Below are 22,638 nucleotides of genomic sequence, written 5' to 3' on the forward strand. Positions count from 1 at the left end.
TTCACAGGTCTGGGGACATAGTCTTAAAGGAACATTGTTCATCAAAGTCACAATATGTCCCCAGATGGTTCTTAAAGGGCCATACACACCCAATAAAAGTTAATATGTTCTCAGGGGCACAATCTTCCAGGGGCCATAGTCATGAGGAAGGAGGCTGGCAAATAGGCTTCTCCAAAATCCAGGGAAGCAGGGCAATTTTCCATTTAAAGGGCCAGTTATAAATAGCAGTTTGTAACATATCTCCCCTTTTGGAGGGAGACTAACCAGGCACCTGACCTTCTGTCGGTCAGTGCCTAAGTTAGTCTCGCAACCCACCCACAAATAAACATTAGCAGCAAAGTAGCCCCCCCCACAATAAGTAGTACTGGCCTGTAGGTTCCAGGTTATAGGATGAAAGGGTAGCATCCTCTGCCTTCCTGGCGCAGCTGGGCAAATAGCTGATGGTACTTGCGGGGCAGAGGCCAGCGGCACTCTGCCCTGGTGCCAGCGCTTCTGCTGGGGTAATTGGGGCATAGTCCTTCCCGGTGGCAAAGGGAACATGGGGGTCAGTGGGGGTTAACATCTCCACTGTTAACCCTGGGCCCAAGTTAGGAGTTAGCTGGGGAGGGGGAGATTGGCTTACCTCCTCCTCCTGATACTCCGGTGGCCGTTGGGAAGGGAGGTCGATGCTCTCCGCTTCCTGTGGAACATGCTGCGGCTGGGGAGAGAGACCGGTTGTCTCCTCTCCCTGGAAGGCACACTCCGGCTGGGGAGGGAGGTCGATGCTCTCCCCTCCCTGTAGCTGGGTCTGTCGCTGGGGATCTGGGCCGCCTGCCCAGCATCCCTGTAGGGCCGGTAGAGAGACTGCGGTCCCATCTCCACCTGCCTGCTGGGGGTCCTCCCAGGACCAGTCTATGAGGCCTGCTGCCTCTGGTATCTCTGGTTGGGGAAGGAGACTGGTTGTCTCTTCCCTCTGCACAGTATACTGCCGCTGGGGAGGGAGGTCGCTGCTCTCCTCTCCCTTACATACTTCCAGCCGCTGGGGAATGGAGTCTGGGCTCACAATTCCCTGCATATTCCTCTGCTGCTGGGGGACAGGACCAACTGTCTCTGCCCCCTGTAACTCAGCCTGCCGCTGGGGAATGGAGTCTGGGCTCCCAATTCCCTGCAATTCACTCTGCTGCTGGGGGACAGGACCAGTGTTCCCTCTAAGGATAGTTTTGTGTGCAGCCCAGCAGTGAAACAGTTAACAAGAGAAACATACCTTGCCATCTGCATTGGGCAGTGTTTGCTAATTGCTGGGTGTGGTTACCTAATTAACTGTTTCACTGCTGGGCCGCACACAAAACTTGCCTTAGAGGGAACACTGGACAGGACCAACTGTCTCTGCCTCCTGTAACTCAGCCTGCCGCTGGGGAATGGAGTCTGGGCTCACAATTCCCTGCAATTCACTCTGCTGCTGGGGGACAGGACCAACTGTCTCTGCCCCCTGTAACTCAGCCTGCCGCTGGGGAATGGAGTCTGGGCTCCCAATTCCCTGCATATTCCTCTGCTGCTGGGGGACAGGATCAACTGTCTCTGCCCCCTGTAACTCATTTTCTCGCTGGAGAGCAGGTGTCCATACCCCCAAACTCCACAGTTGGCGCTCAAAGGCTCGTGCCGCTTCGTTCTCAGTAGCCAATTCCCGGATGAGGCAACTGACTACCTCCTGAGCAGGGTCTGGACCATATCGGACTAGCCGCCTCTTTACCTCTGGAACGAAATCCGTGCCCTCATAGCGACGGATCAGGTTGAGGTGCTCTTCACAGGGTTCTGACCAGTATCTTGTCAGCTCCATGCTGCTGTAGGTAGGGACGCTGCGCAGTGGCTAGCGTTGCCCTCAATAACTCTCCTACGATACCAGTGCTGTTGTGGTGCTGCTCCTTGCGCTAGGACGCTCTCCCACCGCTGCCGCCAAATGTTACGGTTGCCTCCAGGCTGGCTGGAAGTTGGACCGTAGAAAAGGATGCTCCTAGCGCTCACCAAAGGAGCAGCAGTACCGTAGACTCTATAACTGCTGCGTAGCCACCATAAGTAATGCAGACTCTATGAACCACCGCTGCTGGGCTGGTATCTCGCCGTCTGCTCTGCGCCCTGGACCTACGACCAGGCTCCAGTAGGTGAACCTCTTCCTTCTGTAGAAATCCCTGTAGCTAAGGGAGTATGAAAAACATAGCAATCCCTGTAGTGATATAAGCTGTATCCTACAAACATGAGTCAAAGCTTCAAGTTAGAGGGTCAACATAGGTCTCATGTGCTGGAGCACACATCCTGCTTTTTATTGAGGTTACATGCAAAAAAGACACTCTCAGGGGGAGGCATAAAATCCCCCATCACACATTTGATATTAGATAGAGAGACACTCCCTTTGACAGGCCAACTTCAGCAGATAACATTACACACAATAAAACAATGCAGTCCACCTTATCAATACTAGTCTGATTAGACAATGGGAAAGTTTATCACTAAAACTAATTAGAGCTGATCCCAGCAAACTTGTATTTAGAATAGGTTTCTTGAAGCTGAACAAAATTTAACTCTTTAGTTCTGACCGAAGGGTCTGTCAAATAGCACTTAATGGCACACAATGAAAACCAATGCCTCTGTAACAGTGCTCCCTTTCTGTGGCACACTCTGCCTGTGTGGTACTGGGTTCAGCAAGCCCTATCCACTGAACCAAGTGGGAGAAAGCCAGGGACAAGTCATTTCACAGGTCTGGGGACATAGTCTTAAAGGGGCATTGTTCATCAAAGTCACAATATGTCCCCAGATGGTTCTTAAAGGGCCATACACACCCAATAAAAGTTAATATGTTCTCAGGGGCACAATCTTCCAGGGGCCATAGTCATGAGGAAGGAGGCTGGCAAATAGGCCTCTCCAAAATCCAGGGAAGCAGGGCAATTTTCCATTTAAAGGGCCAGTTATAAATAGCAGTTTGTAACATTAACCCTTGCACCAACTGAACTAAATCACAAGCTTGCCTGGCTTGGCTAGATTGTGACATATTAGTGACAGTAGAAGGGGTCTGATAACCCTTTTTGTGCCAAATAAGTGACTGGCGCAGGGTTGGATAACCCTGGTCATCACAAATTGGTGGGCAGTGGTGTAGATAAAAAATTGTTATTAGATTTTAGTGCTTGTGGATTTGCTAGTGTGAAAATCCCAGTACTAAAAAAGAAATTGTAACTCAGTTTCCAAAGGGTAAAACTCAGTGCATTATATAGTCACACATTGCAAACAGTCCCCTTCCCTATTCTCTGTTTTTCTTTTCTATTTTTACTATGGAGTCATATCAGCAACAAACGAAGGAAATGTTGGCACTGTTATGCCAGGAGCGAGATATCCCATCCCGTGGAAAGAACAAAGATGTACTAATACAACTTCTTATTGAATATGATAACAGCCAAGCCACCCCAGCTGAAGTCTCAGGAGAGGTGTCTGCAGCTGGGGGCAGCGATTCATCAGGATTTGAGGATCCATTGGACTGTTATTTGCAAACTGTTCTGAAACATATGGGCTCAGTGGATGCAAGTTTGCGCATGGAGCTGATTGCAAAATTTTATGAGAGACAGGCTGCTACGGCTGAGAGACAGGCGGCTGTGGAAGCAGCGGAGACACAGGCTGAGAGTATCAGCTCCAGCTTGTACGGTTGGAGAGAGGGAAGGTCTCACCTGTTGTTAGTGAACCTAGAAACCCACCTTTTCCGAGGATTTGTGCAGAGAATTTTCCCACTCTGGAGAAAGATGGCGATGTGGATGTATTCCTGTGTAGCTTTGAGAAAGTTTCAAGACAGTTCCAGCTGCCAAGGGAGCAGTGGGCCAAGTAGCTTACCCCTGGCCTGAAAGGTCCTGCACTGGAGGCTTTTGCTGAACTACCCCCAGAGTTTGATCAGGACTATGATTCCATCAAAGCTGCACTGCAGAGGAGGTATAATCTTACTCCTGAGGTGTACAGGAAGAAATTCCGTTCTCTGCAGAAGGAAATGTTGGCACTGTTATGCCAGGAGCGAGATATCCCATCCCGTGGAAAGAACAAAGATGTACTAATACAACTTCTTATTGAATATGATAACAGCCAAGCCACCCCAGCTGAAGTCTCAGGAGAGGTGTCTGCAGCTGGGGGCAGCGATTCATCAGGATTTGAGGATCCATTGGACTGTTATTTGCAAACTGTTCTGAAACATATGGGCTCAGTGGATGCAAGTTTGCGCATGGAGCTGATTGCAAAATTTTATGAGAGACAGGCTGCTACGGCTGAGAGACAGGCGGCTGTGGAAGCAGCGGAGACACAGGCTGAGAGTATCAGCTCCAGCTTGTACGGTTGGAGAGAGGGAAGGTCTCACCTGTTGTTAGTGAACCTAGAAACCCACCTTTTCCGAGGATTTGTGCAGAGAATTTTCCCACTCTGGAGAAAGATGGCGATGTGGATGTATTCCTGTGTAGCTTTGAGAAAGTTTCAAGACAGTTCCAGCTGCCAAGGGAGCAGTGGGCCAAGTAGCTTACCCCTGGCCTGAAAGGTCCTGCACTGGAGGCTTTTGCTGAACTACCCCCAGAGTTTGTTCAGGACTATGATTCCATCAAAGCTGCACTGCAGAGGAGGTATAATCTTACTCCTGAGGTGTACAGGAAGAAATTCCGTTCTCTGCAGAAAGGTTCGTCAGAGAGCTATACTGCAGCTGTTGGAAACCTGATGACAGCCTTTAAACAGTGGGTCAGAGGGCTAAAGGTTGCCACTATAGAAGAGTTGGAAGATCTGATAGTAAAGGAGCAATTTTTGCAGCTGAGCCCAGCAGAAGTTCAAGAATGGGTTTTGGATCGTAAAACCCATAACAGCATTGTCCTATTTGATATCAAATTGATTCTCCCAATGAAACTAAGAGAGTGCCTGTCTGCTTATATGAAAATAAATTTACCTAGCAGAAATTATGATGTGTTTTATAAGTTCAGGCAAAGACTTATAGTTTAGTGAAGGTCATAAAAGATAAGGGGTTTCTTAGCCCCTGCCCAGGGGGGTGTAGTCAGGCAACTTGATCTCTGGAAATTATGTATAAGACTCTTGTGTTTTAACAATAAGATTGTTCATTCTACATGGGAGGTGCTACAGCGTGAGTGACCATCTTCTCTTGCCCATCTGCCTGGGGCAGACTTATAAGCTAGGAAAGTATTAGGTCTGTTATTTTCTTCTGTCATTTTATTTTAACCTGTTTGCTTGTGTGTAATTTTATTTGTAACAACTTTTTATTAATAATGCATTGTGCATAATATTTTTGGCATAATAAATAATTCCTTTATTAAATGTTGGCCTTTTTCTAATAATTGAACCACGCTACTGAAAGGACTGGAGTATTAGAACTGTATATTTTAGGTTATTTTGGCTAAATTGTATTCTAAGAGTTAATGTGTAAATCTGGAGTTTCCTTAAGATTTCCCATATCATATAATCTTAAGTAGTGGCAGCTAGATATTATAGTTAGTTTAGTGTGGGTGGCATTAAAGGGGAGTTTTGGGCATTTCTTTTATGTCTAGTACAGACTAAAGAGTGTTGTTAACCCTTGCACCCACTGAACTAAATCACAAGCTTGCCTGGCGTGGCTAGATTGTGACATATTAGTGACAGTAGAAGGGGTCTGATAACCATTTTTGTGCCAAATAAGTGACTGGCGCAGGGTTGGATAACCCTGGTCATCACACCCCTGAATCCCCCTTCCTCTTGTGAGAATTATATTTTATTATTATGTTGTTGCCTATATGTCTCCTCTATGTTTATGCTTTATGTGGAGTGTGTCACCATAAGTTAAATGGTGTGTTGTTAGAGGCCAGTTCTGAGTGATAAAAATCATGAGGAGTAATTCCTTTAGGAACAGTTGGTCTTGCCTGCTTCTTTTAGGGAGTCCAGTGGCAGCGTTTTAGGAACTGCTTTCTGTATACACATTTCCCTGCAATGAAGATCTGTTGCAGAGAGCTGGCCCTGTGGGCCACAATCACCCTTTTAAAGGGAGTGCAGGCAAAAGAATCATTACCTACCAGTGCAGGCAAAGGGGTCAATAACTGTCTGGTAGATTGCATTGGAAAGATACCTGTCTGGGAGGTGACGCTGCCCGCTGAGACCAGCCCAGCTGGGGGAGATATAGCTGCTAGTTTGACTTGGGTCTTGGCAACAATTTCCCTGGTGACAGACTCACTATTCTGGTGCTGTCCCAGGGTGTGGACAGAGGAAGGGAGACCTCCTAGCAAAGATGCTACAGGTTTCCCCTGTGTCTTGGGGAACTGAGTACAGGAGCTCTGCTACACTCAAATAATCTCTCTCACACTCTCAAACACAAATACTCTCACTCTCACAAACACACTTACTCGCACATACTCTCTCTGACAACACACACTCTTTCACAAACACACTCTCTCACACACATACTCTCATATATATGCATACATACACTCTCATACATTTGCATACATACACTCTCTCACACATATACTCTCATACATACACTTTCTCACACACATACTCTCATACATATGCATACGTACACTCTCTCATACATACAAACACATTCTCTCACACACATACTCTCATACATATGCATATATACACTCTCTCATACACACACACACAAAAACACGACAGCTGTTTTAATAATGTTTGTTCACAGATGAATTACAAATTCCAATTATTTTACTTATTCATGATATTGTAATTACTGTAACTCAGTGATGGCTAACTCCCAAATCAGAGGGGCCACAGATCAGTATTGTAGAAGCCTTAATGGCTGCATATAAATGTATGGCTATTAAGTACACATAATATATTTGATAAAATTGTATGCAATATTTAAAAAATATATAACAGTGGACCACTCATGTTAGTGCAGCACTGCACATTACCCCATGGGTTTTTCCACCTGCTTTGTAACGTATGCAGAAGAGTCAATGAAAAATAGGGGGCGCCCTCCCAAATCAGAACAAGTGTAAATGCAGCATCAGATATGATGAGATTGTGTCCTATCGGGTCTGATGAATTGCATAGACTCACAAAGTCTTGAGAATCAGTTAACTAGGAGTACAACAAAGTCGGTGAAGCTTGTAGGTACATTAAGGCCCAGGCTGCTCACTGTGGAGGGATATGGTTCAAATCGCAGAATTAGCAATCTGTAGATAACAAGCATAGACCCCCAAAAAATGCACAGATAACATAAAATTGTAGATGGCTAAACTTAAAGTAATGGTAAATCCAAGCGTATAACAAACACTAGGATTTACCAGCACTAAATACAAAATTTATGCTTACCTGATAAATGTATTTCTTTTTTGACACGATGAGTCCATGGATCATCTCAATTGCTAATGGGATATTCACCTCCTGGTCAGCAGGAGGAGGCAAAGAGCACCACAGCAGAGCTGTTAAATAGCTCCTCCCTTCCCTCCCACTCCAGTCATTCGACCAAAGTCAGGAAAAGAAAGGAAAAGCCAAGGTGCAGAGGTGTCTGAAGTTTACATAACCCACAACCTGTCGAACAAGAACAGGGCGGGCCGTGGACTCATCGTGTCAAAAAAGAAATAAATTTATCAGGTAAGCATAAATTTTGTTTTCATTTTTATGACACGATGAGTCCCCGAATCATTTCAATTACTAATGGGATCCAATACCAAAGCTAGAGTACACAGATGATACGGGAGGGACAAGACAGGGAACCTAAATGGAAGGCACCACTGCTTGAAGAACCTTTCTCCCAAAGGTGGCCTCAGCTGAGGCAAAAGTATCAAACTTGTAAAACTTTGAAAAAGTGTGAAGAGAGGACCAAGTAGCAGCCTTGCAAATCTGTTCCACAGAAGCTTCATTTTTGAATGCCCAAAAGGAAGCAACAGCTCTCGTGGGATGAGCCATAACTCTCTTTGGAGATTGCTGTCCAGCAGTCTCATATGCAAAGCGGATGATACTCTTTAGCCAAAAAGAAAGGGAAGTAGCTGTAGCTTTCTGACCCTTGCGTTTCCCTGAGAAAACCACAAACAAAGAGGAAGACTGACGAAAATCTTTAGTCGCCTGTAGGTAATACTTTAAAGCACGAACCACGTCCAAATTGTGCAAAAGCCGTTTCTTCTGAGAAGAAGGATTAGGACACAAAGAAGGAACAACAATCTCCTGGTTAATGTTCCTGTCAGAAACAACCTTAGGAAGAAATCCCAACTTAGTATGCAAAACGACCTTATCCAAATGGAAGATAAGATAAGGAGATTCACACTGCAATGCCGAGAGTTCCGAGACTCTACAAGCAGAGGAAATAGCAACAAGAAATAAAACTTTCCAAGATAACAACTTAACATTTAAAGAATGCATAGGCTCAAACGGAGGCCGTTGGAGAACATTAAGAACTAAATTCAGACTCCAAGGAGGAGTAACCGGTTTGAACACAGGCCTAATTCTAACCAAGGCCTGACAAAAAGACTTGAACGTCTGGAACAGCTGCCAGACGTTGATGCAACAAAATAGATAAAGCAGAGATTTGACCCTTCAAAGAACTTGTCGATAATCCTTTTTCCAATCCTTCTAGGAGAAAAGACAAAATCCTACGAATCCTAACTCTACTCCATGAGTAACCTTTGGCTTCACACCAATATAGATATTTATGCCATATCTTATAATAAATTCTTCTGGTCATAGGCTTACGAGCCTAGATATCAATGACCGATTCAGAAAACCCCTGTTTAAACAGAATCAAGCGTTCAATCTCCAAGCAGTCAGCTTCAGAGAAACTAGATTTGGATGAAGGAAGGGTCCTTGAATTAGAAGGTCCTTCCTCAGCAGAAGACTCCAAGGTGGTTGAGATGACATGTCCACCAAATCTGCATACCAAATCCTGCGAGGCCAGGCCGGTGCAATGAGTATCACCAATGCCTTCTCCTTCTTCATTCGAGCAATCACCCAAAGAAGAAGCGCAAACGGAGGGAACAGGTATGCTAGACTGAAGGTCCAAGGAACCGCCAAGGCATCTATTATTTCCACCAGGGGATCCCTGGACCTTGACATTCTGACGCGATGCCATGAGATCTAATTAAGGCTGACCCCACTTGCAGATCAGACTGGCAAATACTTCCGGATGGAGTTCCCACTCCCACGGATGAAAGGTCTGTCTGCTCAGGAAGTCCGCCTCCCAGTTGTTCACCCCTGGGATGTGGATCGCCGACAGACAACAAGAGTGAGTCTCCGCCCACTGGATTATCTTGGACACCTCTCTCATCACTAAGGAACTCCTCGTTCCTCCCTGATGATTGATGTAAGCTACTGACGTTATGTTGTCCGTCTGGAACCTGATAAACTGTACCGAAGCTAACGGCGGCCAGGTCAGAAGAGCATTGTAGATCGCTCTCAGCTCCAGAATGTTTATAGGAAGAGCAGACTCTGACCGAGTCCAAACTCCCTGAGCCTTTAGAGCGCCCCAGACTGCTCCCCACCCCAGAAGGCTGGCGTCTGTTGTCACAATCGCCCAAGATGGACTGTGAAAGCAGGTTCCCTGGGAGAGATGATCCAGAGACAACCACCATTGAAGAGAATCCCTTGTCTCCTGCTCCATTAGTATTTGAGGAGATAAATTGGTATAATCTCCGTTCCATTGCCTGAGCATGTTTAACTGCAGAGGTCTGAGATGGAACCGAGCAAATGGAATGATGTCCATTGCTGCCACCATCAGCCCGACTACCTCCATGCACTGAGCCACTGATGGCCGAGGAGTGGACTGAAGGACTCGGCAAGTGTCTATTATCTTTGATTTCCTGATCTCTGTCAGAAAGATCTTCATTGACAGAGAATCTATTACGGTTCCCAAGAAAGTTACCCTTGTACTTGGGATAAGAGAGCTCTTTTGTAAATTTACCTTCCACCTGTGAGAACGAAGGAAAGACAATACCATGCTCGTAGAGATCCCAGAACCTTTGTGAACACTCTGGGAGCAGTGGCAAGACTAAAAGGAAGAGCCACAAACTGAAAATGTTTGTGCATAAATGCAAACCTTAGGAACTTGTGATGGTTCTTGTGAATGGGAACATGCAAGTACGCGTCCTTTAAGTCCACTGTTGTCATAAATTGACCCTCCTGGATCAAAGGAAGAATGGAACGTATAGTTTCCATCTTAAAGGACGGTACCATGAGGAACTTGTTTAGACTCTTGAGGTCTAAAATGGGCCGGAAGGTTCCCTCCTTTTTTGGAACTACAAATAGGTTGGAATAAAATCCCAGACCCTGTTCCCGTAAGGGAACGGGAGCAATCACACCCAGATCAGAGAGGTCTCGTACACAATGTAAGAAAGCCTCTCTTTTTGTCTGGTCTGCAGACAATCTTGGAAGTAGGAACCTTCCCCTGGGAGGAAAACTTTTGAAATCCAACTTATATCCCTGGGACACAATTTATAATGCCCAGGGATCCTGAACATCTCGAATCCAGGCTTGAACGAAGAAGGAAAGTCTGCCCCCTACCAGATCTGGTCCCGGATCGGGGGGCATGACCTTCATGCTGACTTGGATTCAATGGCAGGCTTCTTAGCCTGTTTCCCTTATTCCAAGGTTGGTTGGATCTCCATGCAGGCTTGGGTTGATCCTGTTTGAAAATGGAAGATAAGGAACTTCCCCTGAAATTACGAAAGGAACTCTGTCGGCCCTTCGTCTTGTGTCTCTTATCCTGAGGGAGAAAATGACCTTTACCTCCCGTGATGTCAGAAATAATTTCTGATAGACCAGGACCAAATAAGGTCTTTCCCTTATATGGAATAGCCAAAAGTTTACACTTAGAAGAGACGTCCGCAGACCAAGGCTTCAGCCATAAGGCTCTGCGGGCCAAAATAGAAAAACCTGATATCTTAGCTCCCAGTTTGATAATTTGAAGGGAAGCATCTGTGATAAAAGAATGAGCTAACTTGCGAGCCTGTATCCTATCTTGAATCTCATCTAAGGATGTCTCCGTTCTGATAGCATCAGACAGGGCGTCAAACCAATATGCAGCCACACTGGTGACGGTAGCAATGCACACGGCAGGTTGCCATTGTAGACCCTGGTGTACGTACATCTTTTTGAGTAGGCCCTCTAATTTTTTGTCCATAGGATCTTTGAAAGCACAACTATCCTCTATGGGGATAGTAGTTCTCTTGGCTAAAGTGGAAATAGTCCCTTCCACCTTAGGTACTGTTTGCCAAGCTTGCTTGATAGAGTCGGCTATGGGAAACATCTTCTTAAAAATAGGAGATGGGGAAAAAGGAATACCCGGTTTCTACCACTCCTTAGCAATAATCTCAGAAGTTCAGTCAGGAACCAGAAAAACATCAGACGAAGAGGGAACCTCGAAATACCTGTTCAACTTACTAGATTTCTTAGGGACAACCACAACTGTGGAGTCGCTGTCATCTAAAGTAGCTAAAACCTCCTTAAGCAATAGACGGAGGTGTTCCAGCTTAAATCTAAAAGATACCACCTCAGTATCAGTGAGAGGAGGTACTCCTTCAGAATCTGAAATCTCTCCATCAGATGCTACCACAGCTTCTTCCTCCTCAGGCATCTGAGAGGAAGACTCCGAAACCGCAACAATTGCATCAGAAACCTCTCTTACTGAATGACTTGTCTGTCTCTTACGTTTACCCTGCAACATGGGAAAAGCAGATAGAGCATCAGAAATGGTAGAAGACATGAGAGAAGCGATGTCCTTTAAAGTAACTCCAGTGGTAGTTGTCTCAGTCTCAAGTTGTCTCAGAAAAAAATCTTATCCTTAAAACTTATAGTCCTCTCAATGCAAGTAGGACAGAAAGGTAATGGTGGTTCTACAAAAGCATTGGCACACAAAGAGCAAGGAACATTTTGTAAAGTCCCTTGATCATACTTGTTCACACTTAGAAGATTCTAGTACAAAAACTTTGAATGCAATAAAAATGTTAATAATAAAAAAAACACGATACTGTGCCTTTAAATTTCAAAAGCGCAACTTCTTTAGTACGCACTGCAAATAAGTAAAAAACAAATGGAACTAATACCCCAGTCACCTCCACACCTCAGCAGCCCTGCTGAGGTGCCTACCTTACTCCAATACGACCAGGAAGTTCCCCCAGTGCAACGGAAGATCTGGCAAGATGCCCAGAACCGGCTGACGCAAGTCCGGTCCTAGGAACGCATGCAAATAGTATTGTGTCATAAAAAAGAAAAGAAACTGTTTCTATCATCGTTATGTAAAAAAATGGTGTGAAACTCACCCTATCTGGCAGCAAAGTAGATCACTAACACAACGTCACCTCATTGAAGAAAGCGTTGTGCCGTGGGCGGCCGGAGGTGCTGTGTTAGTGATCTACTTTGCTGTCAGGGTGAGTTTTACACCGTTTTTTTACAAAATGGTGAGAGAAACAAATGTTTATTTTTAGTGATGGTAAATCCTAGCGTTTGTTATACGCTTGGGTTTACCATCACTTTAATTTGTTTAAATCCTTAAAACCTACAGTATTTTAAAAGACAATTTTAATCGAAAGCAAGAGGTGTTTAAATGTGCCTTTAAGCCGGTTTTGTTTTATTAACACATATGAGGGCACAAAAACCCTCTCCCACTGCAACAAGATTCTGGTTATGGAGCTTACAATAAAGATCTAATTGAGTTGAAATTTGAGAGTAATTTGACCAAAGCTGGAGCACTACAGTGGATCCATCAGAAGACTGCTGATTGAACTGTTGGAGCATTGCGGGAGACTGGTCGGCTGGATGACTGAGAATCCAGCCTGTCTGATTTGCAACCAATTCTTTTGGCGCTCTACTATATGTGAGTGCATCTACTGTTATTTCTATTCATCACTCTGAAGTTATTGTTTGTATATGTGGCGCACCTGTTTATGCTTGTTATCTACAGTATGCAGTACAGCACTACTCCCTGAGTACCCAAGCTCAGTATTTAGTGCGGGAACCGCAGAGGCTATAACACATATAATAATAATAAATACAAATTGCAGCTGACAGCTCTATGCACTAGAGGTGGGCACTAGGTTAGAAAAGGGTGTTTAGAGGGAACATTTCTGGTGAGATAAAAAAAAGAATCTATTTGAGAGCTTTACTATATTGCTACCATCATCACAATAAATCTTAGAGTAAATCAAGGCTTTAGAAAGCTAAACTTTGATTCTCTGTTTTTGACATCTATTAGTATTGCTTAATTCACAGGAACGGCAGCTATTAATAGTACAACATGGTTCACTTCTCATATTTTACACCTTTAACTCAAAATATAATCCTCCATTAAATGCCAAATTGTGTAGTAAAGAAAATGTGCAGTGTACTTAAGTTTTTTGGTGTTTTTTCCTCTTCCCCAGATAGGGTAAAGTGCATACTGCAGGATCCAGAACAGTGACCCTGACATATGCTACACAGAACTGTTTAATCAGTGGAGGAGCTTATTTTTTATGTCTCCCACTGGCCACATCAAAATGACAGTTTAAATAGCTTTACTACATTCACTTTGTAATGTTGGGCTTAGCTGCTGATATATATTTTGCATATACAGAAAATGACTTTAATGTGCATTAATAGTTATTAGATTTTAGATATCTTTACTAAGCTGATCCACTAAAAACTCCAAAATACAAAATTTTACCAAAATTCATTACCTTTAAGCTGACTGATATATGTAGTGCAGCATTAACAAATTGTGCTTTTAGTTCCTTTATGTTAGATAATCAAATTCCATATATGTAATCTTTTCCATTAAAGAAGTATATATGTATCTTTTTTTTATTTATCTGTGATAGGGTTAAATCCATGTCGATAGTAATACTTCTATTACGATCTTATGCCGGCCCACTGGGATGAACTTTTTTTATGACAATTTCAAAAAACATCCAATCATTGTGTGTGCCATACGGCACTCGAATTCCAGCCCTTTGTCCTTGTCCTTTGCATAGAAAGTCTACGTAGAGTGGTGGGACTGCTCTCTAACGTCAGCCCAGCTGAAAAAGGTAATGAAGGGGGTGAAGGACGATACTGAGTGAGATTTCAAATCTTTGATTATCAAATACTTTCCTAAAAAATAATAATTATGCAGTTTTGATTGCAAACTAATAGATTTATTGTTGCCACCTTCTTAAAGTCTGAAATTTACCATTACTTGAAGCCCAAATTAACTTGGCCTTTTTTCTGAATATTTTCTAAAATGCCATCCTCTTTGAGAAACCAGCCACAGATTTAGTATTATTTTTCTATTTTGGTGAAAGACTGCACATTCTCAGGATATTTAAATACTATTGTGTAATTATCAGTTAAATAAATCACATAAATAAAATGATGATTAAACAGGATACCTTTCCTTATTGTTTCATGTACTGAATAGAAGACCAGTTCAATCACGTCTTGTATTGATATTTACATTATTGAGTGGAGCACTAGCTGGTTTTATGGTTTCAGACAAGTTTCCAAGTTGCAGATTATGCATTTCCTTCACACAGTAAAGATGTTTTTAAACCCCAAACTTAGATAATTAGCAAATGTTTTGTTTCAAATCTAACTTTACTTTCTAGACCATGACAAAAGTTGCCATATTGATCCATATCACGGCTGGAGGGGTTATCATTTTCTATTCCTTGTTTTTTTGCATTGAAAGCCCTTTCTGTTACTAAAAAGGGGCTGCCTTGAAAATATATGGCTATTAGAGATGCAACATTAATTACATTTAACCCCTTGGTTTCCAGAAAGGCATGCTGCAGGTCTCAGGTAGCCAAGGTCATGTGACATATTAACAACCTATAACTAAAGCTACTGTTATTTTCTGCACATACGCAGAACAAGACGCCATAAACCATTACAGTTGCGCTGTCAGGCATCTCAGTAAAAGTTCTTTATGTTAGTGCAAGTAGGTCGTTCTAATGGCAAAAAGAAAAAACAAAACCAAGTCAGTAACATGATACAAATGTAATATAACGAGGCATAAGCAGTAAGTCACCTTAATGTCAGCTGTGGCAATAGGCCATGACTGGGCAACTATTTTTGGTATTGCTAAATACCCTGTGTGAAGCAGTAGCATTGAAATGCTCTAAGTCCCTGAATAAAGCTAATTTGACTTTATACACAGAAAAAATGGACAGTGCACGCAAAGCTGGAGATTCAGAATAAAACCCAGAGGTACAAGTTCCCATCATGTCACACGAACAAGGTGAGAAGGATCAGCTGTCAGTTACTTATGAGATGTAACTTTCCAGTTTCTCAGTCTCGGATGTTTTGCTTCAGCTAAACGCGGAGTCACCACTGTTGTGCTTAGTGACAATTCTGACACCTGGGGTCGCACCTCTTTCCGTTCACGTTACACTGACACCCTCCAGTAGTGTCACCAGGACCCTAGTGACAAAATACACAAGCAAGAAGATGGTACAGGACAAAAACATAATTTATGTAAGAACTTACCTGATAAATTAATTTCTTTAATATTGGCAATTTGAGTCCATGAGCTAGTGACGTATGGGATATACAATCCTACCAGGAGGGGCAAAGTTTCCCAAACCTCCAAATGCCTACAAATACACCCCTCACCACACCCACAATTCAGTTTAACGAATAGCTAAGTAGTGGGGTGATAAAGAAAGGAGTAAAAAGCATCAACAAAGGAATTTGGAAATAATTGTGCTTTATACAAAAAAATCATAACCACCATAAAAAGGGTGGGCCTCGTGGACTCTTGCCAATATGAAAGAAATGAATTTATCAGGTAAGTTCTTACATAAATTATGTTTTCTTTCATGTAATTGGCAAGAGTCCATGAGCTAGTGACGTATGAGATAGCAATTCCAAAGATGTGGAACTCCACGCAAGAGTCACTAGAGAGGGAGGGATAAAAATAAAAACAGCCATTTTCCGCTGAAAAAATTAATCCACAACCCAAAAAATAAGTTTATTCTCATAAATGAAAGAAAAAACTTAAATCAAAAGCAGAAGAATCAAACGGAAACAGCTGCCTGAAGAACTTTTCTACCAAAAACTGCTTCTGAAGAAGCAAACACATCAAAACGGTAGAATTTAGTAAATGTATGCAAAGAAGAAGCTTCATTTTTAAAAACCCACGAAGTAGAGACTAATCTAGTAGAATTCTCTGAGACAGGGCTTGACCCGACTCCAAATAAGCTTGATGAATCAAAAGCTTTAACCACAAAGCCAAGGCAACAACAGAAGCCTTCTGACCTTTCCTAGAACCAGAAAAGATAACAAATAGACTAGAAGTCTTCCTGAAATCTTTAGTAGCTTCAACATAATATTTCAAAGCTCTTACCACATCCAAAGAATGTCAGGATCTCTCCAAAGAATTCTTAGGATTAGGACATAATGAAGGAACCACAATTTCTCTATTAATGTTGTTAGAATTCACAACCTTAGGTAAGAATTTAAAAGAAGTCCGCAAAACCGCTTTATCCTGATGAAAAATCAGAAAAGGAGATTCACAAGAGAGAGCAGATAATTCAGAAACTCTTCTAGCAGAAGAGATGGCCAAAAGAAACAACACTTTCCAAGAAAGTAGTTTAATGTCCAAAGAATGCATAGGTTCAAACGGAGGAGCCTGTAAAGCCTTCAAAAACTAAATTAAGACTCCAGGGAGGAGAGATTGATTTAATGACAGGCTTGATACGAACCAAAGCCTGCACAAAACAATGAATATCAGGAAGTTTAGCAATCTTTCTGTGAAATAAAACGGAAAGAGCAGAGATTTGTCCTTTCAAGGAACTTGCAGACAAACTTTTATCCAAACCATCCTGAAGAAACTGTAAAATTCTAGGAATTCTAAAAGAATGCCAAGAGAATTTATGCGAAGAACACCATGAAATGTAAGTCTTCCAAACTCGATAATAAATCTTTCTAGAAACAGATTTATGAGCCTGTGACATAGTATTAATCACTGAGTCAGAGAAACCTCTATGACTAAGCACTAAGCGTTCAATTGCCATACCTTCAAATTTAATGATTTGAGATCCTGATGGAAAAACGGACCTTGAGATAGAAGGTCTGGTCTTAGTGGAAGTGGCCAAGATTGGCAATGGCAACTGGACATTCGGACAAGATCCGCATACCAAAACCTGTGAGGCCATGCTGGAGCAGCACAAACGATTGCTCCATGATGATCTTGGAGATCACTCTTGGAAGAAGAACTAGAGGCGGGAAAATATAAGAAGGTTGATAACACCAAGAACACCAAGGAAGTGTCAATGCATCTACTGCTTCCGCCTGAGGATCCCTGGACCTGGACAGGAACCTGGGAAGTTTTTTGTTTAGATGAGATGCCATCAGATCTATTTCTGGAAGCCCCCAAATCTGAACAATTTGAGAAAACACATATGGGTGGAGAGACCATTCTCCCGGATGTAAAGTCTGACGACTTAGGTAATCCGCTTCCCAATTGTCTATACCTGGGATATGAACCGCAGAAATTAGATAGGAGCTGGATTCCGCCCAAACAAGTATCCGTGATACTTCTTTCATAGTCTGAGGACTGTGAGTCCCACCCTGATGATTGACATATGCCACAGTTTTGACATTGTCTGTCTGAAAACAAATGAACGGTTCTCTCTTCAACAGAGGCCAAAATTTAAGAGCCCTGAGAATCGCACGGAGTTCCAAAATATTGATTGGTAATCTCACCTCTTGAGATTTCCAAGCTCCTTGTGCTGTCAGAGATCCCCAAACAGCTCCCCAACCCGAAAGACTCGCATCTGTTGTGATCAAAGTCCAGGTTGGACAGAGGAAAGAGGCCCCTAAAATTATACAATGGTGATCTAACCACCAAGTCAGAGAAAGTCGAACATTGGGATTTAAGGATATTAATTGTGATATCCTTGTATAATCCCTGCACCATTGGTTCAGCATACAAAGCTGAAGAGGTCTCATATGAAAACAAGCAAAGAGGATCACATCCAATGCTGCAGTCATGACCTAAAACTTCAATGCACATAGCTACTGAAGGGAATGACTGAAGGTTCCGACAGGCTGCAACCAATTTCAAACGTCTCTTGTCTGTTAGAGACAAAGTCATGGACACTGAATCTATCTGGAAACCTAAAAAGGTTACCCTTGTCTGAAGAATCAAAGAACTTTTTGGTAAATTGATCCTCCAACCATGTCTTCGAAGAAACAACACTAGTTGATTCGTGTGAGATTCTGCAGAACGTAAAGACTGAGCGAGTACCAAGATATCGTCCAAATAAGGAAACACCGCAATACCCCGCTCTCTGATTACAGAGAGTAGGGCACCTAGAACCTTTGAAAAGATTATTGGAGCTGTCGCTAGGCCAAAAGGAAGAGCAACCAATTGGTAATGCTTGTCTAGAAAAGAGAATCTCAGGAACTGATAATGATCTGGATGAATCGGAATATGAAGATATGCATCCTGTAAGTCTATTGTGGACATATAATGCCCTTGCTGAACAAAAGGCAGAATAGTCCTTATAGTCACCATTTTGAAAGTTGGTACTCTTACATATCGATTCAAAATCTTTAGATCCAAAACTGGTCTGAATGAATTCTCTTTCTTTGGAACAATGAATAGATTTGAATAAAACCCCAGACCTTGTTCCTGAAACGGAGCTGGCATGATTACCCCTGATAACTCCAGGTCTGAAACTCACTTCAGAAAAGCCTGAGCCTTTACTGGGTTTACCGGAATGCATGAGAGAAAAAATCTTCTCACAGGCGGTCTTACTCTGAATCCTATTCTGTACCCCTGAGAGAAAATACTCTGAATCCAATGATTTTGGACCGAATTGATCCAAACATCTTTGAAAAATTTTAATCTGCCCCCTACCAGCTGAGCTGGAATGAGGGCCGCACCTTCATGCGGACTTGGGGGCTGGTTATGATCTCTTAAATGGCTTGGATTTATTCCAATTTGAAGAAGGTTTCTTGGGGGAAGGATTAGGTTTCTGTTCCTTATTTTGACGAAAGGAACGAAAACGATTAAAAGCTTTAGATTTACCCTTAGGTTTTTTATCCTGAGGCAAAAAAAAACTCCCTTCCCCCCAGTAACAGTTGAAATTATTGAATCCAACTAAGAACCAAATGATTTATTACCTTGGAAAGAAAGAGATAGCAATCTGGATTTAGAAGTCATATCAGCATTCCAAAATTTGAGCTACAAAGCTCTTCTAGCTAAAATAGCTAAAGACATAGATTTAACTATGATATAAAAAATGGCATCACAAATAAAATTATTAGCATGTTGAATCAACTTAACAATGCTAGACAAATCATGGTCCGATACTTGCGCTAAAGTATCCAACCAAAAAGTTGAAGCAGCTGCAACATCAGCCAAAGAAATTGCAGGCCGAAGAAGATGACCTGAATATAAATAAACTTTCCTTAGATAAGATTCAAGTTTCCTATCTAAAGGATCTTTAAGAGAGTACTATCTTCCATAGGAATAGTAGTAGTTAGCAAGAGTAGAGATAGCCCCATCAACTTTGGGGATCTTTTCCCAAAACTCCAATCTAACTTCTGGCAAAGGATACAATTTTTTAAACCTTGAAGAAGGAATAAAAGAAGTACCAGGCGTATTCCATTTCTTAGGAATCATATCAGAAATAGCATTAGGAATGGGAAAAACCTCTGGAATAACCACAGGAGGTTTATAAACAGAATTTAAACGTTTACTAGTTTTAATGTCAAGAGGACTAGTTTCCTCCATATCCAATGTAATCAACACTTCTTTTATAAAGAACAAATATACTCCAATTAAAAATAAATAAGAGGATTTATCAGTGTCAATATCTGAGGCAGGATCTTCTGAATCAGATAGATCCTCATCAGAGAAGGATAATTCAGTATGTTGCTGGTCATTTGAAATTTCATCAACCTTATGAGAAGTTTTAAAAGACCTTTTACGTTTATTAGAAGGCGGAATGGCAGACAAACAGAAAAATATTTTTTTGCCGCCAAAAAGTCCGGAAACGACACACTCGCGTCATAGATGACGCAACCTTGTGAAAGGACCCGGCGTCAACTAAGACGCCAGAAATGATGAATTTGCGCCAACGAACGTAACTTTGTGCCAAAAAATCTTGCGCCAAGAATGACGCAATAAACTTTAGCATTTTGCGCCCTCGCGAGCCTTATTCTGCCCGCGATTTAGAAAAACGACAGTCAATTGAAAAAAAGACTACACCCCAGGTAAGAAATACATTTCTAAAAAATGCATTTCCCAGATATGAAACTGACAGTCTGCAAAAGGAAATATACTGAAACCTGAATCATGGCAAATATAAGTACAATACATATATTTAAAAAACTTTATATAAATACATAAAGTGCCAAACCATAGCTGAGAGTGTCTTAAGTAATAAAAACATACTAATACTTACCTGAAGACACCCATCCACATATAGCAGATAGCCAAACCAGTACTGAAACAGTTATCAGTAGAGGTAATGGAATATAAGAGTATATCGTCGATCTGAAAAGAGAGGTAGGAGATGAATCTCTACGATCATTAACAGAGAACCTATGAAATAGATCCCCGTGAGGAAAACCATTGCATTCAATAGGTGTGTCATATTTATTGTGCCTGCCTACTTCTCTCATCTATCCTTTTCAAGTACCTGCCTTTTCACTTTTGGCTCTGACACCTCCCATTGATATTTACATAAAATAACTCTGCCACAAGCATTCACTGCTTGGAAATTGCTACACAAGCTGTATGCTTCACAGCCGCACTTACGGTACAACTCGAAACCACAGCTGCGCTCCTACTGCAGCATCCTCCTCTCTCGGAGGTAGCGGTGACGTCACACGCCAACGTACCCGGCCGCGCCGAACAGACTCCTCACAGCTCTGCAAACGGAGCAAGCAACCCTCGCCTACTACGCTCCTTGGAAGCTAATCTCCCGGCAATAATTACCGAACCTGTTCCCTTACTAATCGAAGTAAGTCAATATTATCTGATGCCTCAATAGAAAGTAGATGTTGCTGCTCAAACCACACTTGTCTAAAAAACCCAGATCTTGATCTTTTCACTTTGTTACTTTTATGAAATCTGAATAACAGTTACATCCTCATTTCCTCACTACTATGTAACTGTCAGACTGATACTTATATTTTGGTACTCTCTGACTTAGTACATAATTGGAGCCTATTTGTACTATAGCTATTTTAGTACTGTCTCAGTATTTCAACTTGTAATACATATTGCAATTGATATCATACTGAACCCAGGTGTAGAGAACAAATACTGAGCTGGGCTGAAAGCTCAACTATCTCAGCCATTTGTACTCTAGGACCTAATATAAAAACTTAAGTGCATTGGCTTATTCTGCTACCCTCGCTGCGCCCATTACTGTTAGCAGTTTGCCACATACGCTTAAAACAACACCTCTAGGCTGCAGTTGTGGTCCTTATGCTAACTAAATCCATTTTGACTTGCAGGGAAATACCGAATTAAATAAACCCTGACAAGGTGATACTCCCTTCACATCCTTCTGACATTCACTGTACTCTGAGAGGAAACGGGCTTCAAAAAAGCTGAGAAGCGCATACCAATGTGGAAATCTTAGCACAAACTTACTTCACCACCTCCATAGGAGGCAAAGTTTGTAAAACTAAATTATGGGTGTGGTGAGGGGTATATTTGTAGGCATTTTGAGGTTTGGGAAACTTTGCCCCTCCTGGTAGAATTGTATATCCCATACATCACTAGCTCATGGACTCTTGCCAATTACATGAAAGAAATGTTCTATAAAGAGACCATAAAATGGAGAGAATTACTATTATATGCACACAGATAATATCTTAAAGTGTAGTCTTACTACATACAACAGGACAACAAACAGAATATTACGGTATTGATACATCCTCTGTAAATATTCTTATACAATTATTATCTGACTTCAAGATGAAGAGTGTAAGTGTAGAAAAGAAAGTAAAAACATTATAAGTTAGAATTAGTTGATAAGAGATATCAGAGAGTAACCGGAGACACAGGATGTGAAAATAGCACCTGACATCAGCTAGACCCAAACTGACTTTGTCTTCTGCTTGTCGACCATAGAGAACAGGTCCTGACAACTCACTGGACTTAACATCTCCTCAACCATTTCAGACCACAGAATACATTACAATAATAACAGAATACAAACTATTGACCAAGCCGTGCTAAAGTGTATGATCACAGAACCAAAAGCTAATTGTATTATACACAGATGATACAACAGTGAGAAAACCAGACAAAGGTCTTACCAATGGCCCCCACCGAGGACCCTTTGTCACCCAGCAAATCTCTGTTTGGCACATGGTACAGCGGATCCAGTCGCAGCCGTCTTTCTTCTGGACAATAATCTTACACACAGGGCAGTACATTGCCTCGCCCGTCTGCACCAGTGTCTGATGAGGAAGAAGACTTATTTAGTTTTTTTTATCATCTCCCAAATGTCATCAAACTGTATCAGCTGAGAGAGACTCCACCAATACCATCCAACCGTATCAGCTGAGAGAGACTCCACCAATACCATCCAATCGTATCAGCTGAGAGAGACTGGTAACAATAACATCTATGCCCCAAAATCACATAACCTCTTATCAGGTGGCACATAAGAAAAACTGCTTAATATCTCTTGGTATTAAATAATTAAAACCAACCCAGCTATCACTACATATAAT

At 42.2% G+C, this 22,638-nt stretch overlaps 1 protein-coding gene across 1 annotated transcript in view; it reads right to left on the reverse strand.

The window, feature by feature from the left end:
* Positions 1–14,065: 14,065 nt before the first annotated feature.
* Positions 14,066–22,638, reverse strand: part of LOC128661190 (ranBP-type and C3HC4-type zinc finger-containing protein 1) — a gene marked incomplete in the record, with an annotated part of 490,387 nt that continues 481,814 nt past the window's right edge. The window contains 2 exon segments of the mRNA XM_053715433.1: positions 14,066–15,351; positions 22,219–22,362. Of these exon segments, the coding sequence (XP_053571408.1) occupies positions 15,271–15,351; positions 22,219–22,362 (225 nt within the window).

Source organism: Bombina bombina, chromosome 5, assembly GCF_027579735.1.
Source record: "Bombina bombina isolate aBomBom1 chromosome 5, aBomBom1.pri, whole genome shotgun sequence".
Classification (NCBI taxonomy): Eukaryota; Metazoa; Chordata; class Amphibia; order Anura; family Bombinatoridae; genus Bombina; species Bombina bombina.